The sequence below is a fragment of the Eurypyga helias genome, unplaced genomic scaffold (assembly GCF_000690775.1).
Source record: "Eurypyga helias isolate BGI_N326 unplaced genomic scaffold, ASM69077v1 scaffold49362, whole genome shotgun sequence".
In the NCBI taxonomy this organism is placed as follows: domain Eukaryota; kingdom Metazoa; phylum Chordata; class Aves; order Eurypygiformes; family Eurypygidae; genus Eurypyga; species Eurypyga helias.
In genome coordinates this window covers 1-6,405 of record NW_010234940.1, presented here as the reverse complement: position 1 = coordinate 6,405, position 6,405 = coordinate 1, and the positions used below count along the sequence as shown (strand labels likewise).

The window sequence follows — 6,405 nt, the reverse complement described above, 5'->3', positions numbered from 1 at the left end:
TCTGGAAAAACGTAGGCAGTGTAGCACTTTAGGTTATATTTTTCTGGCCCAATAATTTAAGACTGACTAATCTTAGGGTATCACCAGCTGTGGCTATTACTCTATTTCTAACTCACCAAGCAGAAGCCTTACATTCTACACATGCACTTTACAAAAACAAAGTAGTGAACAGTCCCTGCCCCAAAGGATGCACCATCTAAACACACTAAGCATAGAGAGGGTGTTAAAAGGGTCAAAATGCAGCAGATGTAGTAAACATCTTGGGGGTTTTTGTTTCATTGTTGTTTTTTTTTAATGATCAAGCCTAAAGTTTTTACTTCAAACTTCTATAAATTTTTCAAGTACATTAACTTACTGTCTTGAAAATCTCCTGATCCAACTCCAGAATTCTGTCTGAAAACCCCTCCAACTGCTGCAATTCGTACTTTGCATTCTTCAGCTCAGCTTGTTTCTTATTCTGAATGTCTGATTTCAGGTCAACGGTTCTTTCTAATCCAGTTTTCTTGTCTCTTATTTCATCTATCTGCTTTTGTTTCATTGCTTCCTTTTGTGTAAATTCTCTCTGAAAGAAGTCAGCAATAATATACTCATTATTTTTTTCACAAGAAAACGACATTTAAAAATACTTCTTCACACAAGCTTGCAAATATTCACCACTGAAATACTTAGATAACTAGAATTTACCAACATTTTTCTACTGAAGTGTTTTGATAGGAAAATGCAGATACATCACACTGGTGGTGTTCTGTTACAGCAACTCCGTTTTGAAGATGACTTCAAGAAGAGTTCCTTATCTTTAAACCATCTGCCTACTGTAATTCTTCCTCAGGCTTTTCAGACTGCAGGAGAGGCCTGCTGAGAAAAACCCATCTGAAGAACTGCCTGTTCAATAGCTTCAGCAATTCAGATCACTTGATGATCACTCCTCGTTCCAAAACTCATTTCGATGGAAAGATTCAGGAAACCCATAAAAAAGAATTCTAGAAGAAAACAAATAGCTTCAATTCCCCCCTCAACACTCTTCCTCTTCCTCCCAGCACTACAGAGACACATATGGACCAATAACACACTAATAACCAATTCTAACTGCACTAAACCAACTGAATTCTTACCATCAAGTGATTTGCAGCTTCTGTATCTCGTTCCTGTCTCTCCTTCAACAAGCTGTGAAAATTGGCAATGTGCCTTTCATTAAAAGGTGCTCGCTCAAAACCATCTAATTCCAGCTGCACTGCCAAGGACTGAATTAACGAATCCCTCGTTGTGATGTGCTCCTGGTGACGATCTGCTTGCAGTTGAAGACGACCTTCACAAAAGGAAAACATGACATGAATGCTCAAAAACTGAGGCAGAAGATACACTGAGGGTTCAAAGTCAGTTGCAACTGTTTTCTTGAAGTCTCTGAGACTGAAGTATTTTTAAACACAAAAAGCTCCAGCGTAAAAACAAGCTGTAGCTCGAGTCTGCTGTTTCAGATAACTACATTTTTATTCACTGAATAAATCAAGGCATTACAAGAAAGCCTGTTAAAACACTAACAATATGATTCTGATAAATATAACAAAGCTCAAACATATTTTATGTAAGCACCTATTTTGTGTCTCAACTACTACACCTTTATTGAAATTCCTATAGTCTATCTTACGAGAATACACGATATACAAAGAATATTAGCCTGAAGCCCTCTGGCTAGTTCCCAGCCTCCACCCAAGACACTGAGCATGCCAAGCATTCAGCTTTCACATCTGTCTTGGCTAAAACACACTTATACAATCACGTCTGGTTAGCTGGCATTTTCATAACCTAAGGAAAGCTGTGACAGCAACAACTGTGGTGTAAACTGCCAGGCTGACACTGATCTATGCCACCATCAAGTACTGGGAATCTTTTTCTAGAGAATGGTCAATTTAAGAACAAAGGTACTGCCTGTTGTAATTATAGCTCACAACAACAGGTGCCCATTACAAACTCCAGGAGAAAAACACTAAGAGAAGTCTCATACAATACTGTGCAGGCCGACCCCAAACCCATACACATTTCAGGGGTCTTGTCCAGTTCAAATGCCTTCAAATCCCATCAGCAGTTCCACTTCAGATCTTAGTTACACTAAAAACCAGATACAAGGTTATAGATGAAGTCTGAAATACCTCGTTCAACAAGGAGTTCTGATTTCTCACTGTTAAATCTCTGGCATTCTTTAGTGGCTCTGTCTAATTCACGCTTACAGTCGGATAATCTCTTCTCCTTCTCTTTCACCGTTCTCTGGTGGTTCTGGTATCTATCCCTTAGTTGCTCATCGGTTCCTTGAAAAACCTGTGCACCAAATAAAACAAACAAAGTTAGCTTTTTAAACCAAATTGATAAGCCAATTAAAGATGTTTTTAAAAAGTCTAAGTTTTTACCACAACAGAATTTAATAAATAAGACATAAACACCTCTCACACAGAATGTCTATATTAAGACATGTATTAAGACAGTATGTTAAGAAAAATTAAATGTGCTGCAAGCAAAACTGATAAAAGAAAATCTATTTTTCTTAGGCTGATAAAACAAACGAATCTGAATTTTTACCCCTACGGAATTTCTTTCTATTTTTCAAAAGTTTTAAATGCCTTGTCACAATCACAACAGAATACTGAGAATTATTTCTTATTTTAAGAGAAAGAAATTAAAAAAAACACCTCCAGGGAGATTAATAATATTAACACCAGAGAGCCATCTCATATGGGTCATCAACATACTGGGAGAGGAAGATGTTTTAAGATACACACCGCAGGGCATAGTTACCAGTAATTACTGCTTTTATGCAAACTTTTGTCAGTGTCTGCTGCCCTGGAAAACTTGCCTATGGTGGAGGGAAAAGGTACAAAAAGCAATTTAACCCAAACTGCAGAAACTAATATAGCTTTACTGAGCCATATTTGCAGTATCTGATAACATCAAGCGAGCTACATGGGCTACGAAAGTGTTCATCACCAACATAACAAAATCTATACTGAGTTCACTGGGTAGCAAAAGACAGACTGATTCTTCAGCAATAAGGATGGCAGCATGGAATTTAAAAGCCAACCTTTTCCATCTTCTGTTGCAAATCTTGATTATCTTTCTCCATCTGCCTCCTCCTGCTCTCCAGGGCTTTCACCTCATTGTCCAGCCTCATTACTTTTACGAGACTCTGTTCAACTGCTTCCAGAGAGCTCTGCAAAGGAAAGAACGCTCAAAGTACAATACCTCACCAGCTTATGAAACCCATAATCAACTGTTCTACACAATAAAGTTAGCCCAAGTATAAAACCCGCAGTTTTATAAAGTATTTTTTAAAAAACAGGAGTTTTTAACTTTCAGTTTAGTTTTTTGTTTAGTTACAGTTTATAATAGTTTCAGTTACCTGCCAAACTTGAGAGATTTTAAATTAAGCTACAAAACCCCCAATACTGCTACAAGAATTTCACAAACTATGTCTTTAAAGTCCAATGACTGGTTACAGATTAGGCTAGTATCTGTCCGGTTTGTTGACGCATGCTTGATTCTGCTTCAGAGCAAGCGAGTAGATAACACGACATGAAAGTGTAATGTTTTAATCAAGGAATTCGCCCACTTCACGCCTTTCTGCATTTTTTAGTACTTGTTTTGTACTGAAGTCTTAACATTACTGTCATGCAAATTACCTTTAGAGGATGAAGTTGATTCTCAATAGATTTTACATTCTCCTTAGAAGCAGCCAGTTGAGCCTCTCTATTGCTAAGGTGATCCTGGATTTCCTGTGCTTTTTCTTTATTCTGCTTTAGGTGTTTCAGTTCTGCCTGACACTGTCTTACTTCCAGGCTTTGTTCCAGTCGTACCTGACGGAGAGTTTCGAGTGCTTTAATATACCTTAAAAAAACCAAAATCAGCCCTATTAGCAATATAGCAACATGGAGGTATGAAACTGCCATACACATGTTTATTAACACCCACACCATTAGAGAAGACATTTCTTACTTAGTTTTTATTGAATTACAGTAAAGAGAAAAACCTTGTTGCTGAAAAGATCTCATCAAACTTTTGTTTCAGGGCCTTCCCTTCACTTAACGGCCAGTTGGATTCTTCTTGGTGGCAGAAAATGACGTTGTTAATCACCGATTTGGAAACACCAAGGGCACTGATCATCTCTCGGTCGATTTCTGCACACTTGGAACTCAGGCTGACCTTCTCACCATGCCTATGTAGCACAGATAAAGAAAATCCACGAAGCACTTACTAGCAAATTCTTTGGAAAAAGTAAACTGCATTTTGAACAGTATAATTTCATTGTAACATACCGATTCAAAAGCTTAATGAGTTACAATTGGTAAGCATACAATTACCATGCTCAGCACATGCATTTAACACTGTCTGCAGTCGAGACTACTACAGGTTTTAAGGCTATGCAGAATCACCAGAGGGAGGAGCAAAACCGATCCTGAATGACACTACATTTCTCAAACAGTGGGTATCAGAGTTAAACATGGGCCAACAATAATCTGAAACTGAAAATGGTGCTAGAGGAAGTAAAGCCCACATACTCCACACAATGCTATGTTCAAACCGTATAGTTATTAACACATTTTTCAACTAAATGCAAGTAGTTCTTAAAGTTGTGGCTATTAAATGTAGGGGGTTTGAATCAACTAATAGAAAAAGTGATGAAACTACATAGCTTTCATCTAAGAGCTCCGGTAGCTACTGCAAGGAATACATGATGAAGTTTTCTCTTGTCTTATACATAAAACCAGGCAAAACACAAGTCAATCTTCGTGTCAAAGTGAGAAAAAAAACCCTTGACAACTTACTTAGTTCTAGTAATGATACCTTCAAGTGTTTTAAATTCTGTTTTCTTGCCTTTCTGGGTACAGACCATGGATCGCTGGACAGCTACGAGCTCTCCATTTACATCTCGAAACTGTAGTCGAACCTGAGCTCTAACATCAGTTTCATTGGCAACCTTCAGTAGAAACAAAAAAAAACACGTTAAGGGAAATTGTACTCGACACCCAAATGAATATGAGCCTTTCCAGGGTAATGTTCTAATCTCACCCAGCTCTCTGTTTTTCCTGAAACAATATCATCAGCACATGTCTGCCTAGAACTTGAGCATCCGTGTTTTAATCACAACCCTGAGTGCAGTTGAGTATGTCACTTAGGAGTAAACACACAGTAAATCTAGTCACTATGACTTTTACCTTCGGATCATGAACAAATGAGCTTCCTTTGGTGCCAGGAGGAAAGTCACCAGTAGATATATATTTAAGACATTCAATGATAGTCTAAGAAAACAGAAATAAGTATATAGTTATAATGGCAATTCAGGGTAAACAAGATGAACTACAGGCAAAAAAGCAGTAAAAGCCCAAATATTTACGAATGAGTTAAATACGTGAGGAGAGAGAAATAACATTTTATTTTTGAGCATCATGAGAATATAGTACTTCGCAAAATCAGTTTTAATCAGCATCTGGATCAACTTCCTATGAAAAATATCAACCAATGCTCTGCAAAATCCACGTTGGAAAGCGGATCTCTAATAACACTAAACAACGCCATACTTATCATGATCAACAAGATCTTTGCCATATGATTAATACCTTTCTGTAGAGCTCATTATTTGTACTTCAAGGCCTTTCAGAGCTATTTACAGTGCAAAACCAAGCACATCTTACCGTTTTTCCTGCACCATTTGGTCCCACCAAAATAGTTAATGGACTAAAGAAAGTGATAATCTGTTTGTCCTTATCTTCTACCCCAAAACTCCTCACTCCGAGGATACTCATTTTCTCAATCTTTGACATTTCCGCAGAACAACTTCTCTCCCAAAGTCAGAAGCGCAAACGTTATAAAACCTGTAAAATAACGCTTTGTGAAAAACCTAGGAGCAAAAATCATAGCGCATCACTGACAACACAGTTGACAACGTACCTATATAAGCACAAAATTTTATGCACATCTTTAAAAACACCACTAAGGCTCTTCAGTTATGGCCGAAGCTCCGAAGGCAAAACCCTCATTTGTTTTAGACTAAGAAGCTAATCAACTCCAAGTTAAGAGAAGTACCATACTATTTATCATTAAATCAAAATTAACGGCCAGGAATAACCCTTTATTCCACATCACAAAACCCAGGCACAGAGAGGCACGGGTATTTTTTCCCTTTAAAACCCAGCCCTGTTGTACAGCGGTACCCGACATGGTGCCAGCTTCCCTGGCGCTTCCAGGGGGTATGGAGCATCCAGCATTACCTCTGTCCTGATGTGAGGGGGGAGAAGAACAGGCAGGAGGCTCTGCAGGCCATGGCTGAGGGGCAGGCAGGGCCCACAGGCCTGTGCACAGGTGGGAGCTGCCCCTGCGACGGGGTGGGGTAACTGATGGAATCCCAGAAGGGTTTGGGTT

At 38.6% G+C, this 6,405-nt stretch overlaps 1 protein-coding gene across 1 annotated transcript; it reads right to left on the bottom strand.

Moving 5' to 3' along the window:
- Positions 1-355: 355 nt before the first annotated feature.
- On the bottom strand, positions 356-5,881 carry LOC104505856 (DNA repair protein RAD50-like; the record flags this gene model as incomplete). The annotated part of the gene is made up of 9 exons (XM_010146592.1): positions 5,679-5,881; positions 5,202-5,285; positions 4,812-4,963; positions 4,016-4,201; positions 3,669-3,873; positions 3,071-3,199; positions 2,148-2,313; positions 1,113-1,306; positions 356-562 (listed from the first exon to the last, which is right to left on the bottom strand). Coding segments are annotated over exons 1-9 (1,452 nt in total), but the record flags the coding sequence as incomplete, so codon positions are not given.
- Between the last annotated feature and the right edge of the window lie 524 nt (positions 5,882-6,405).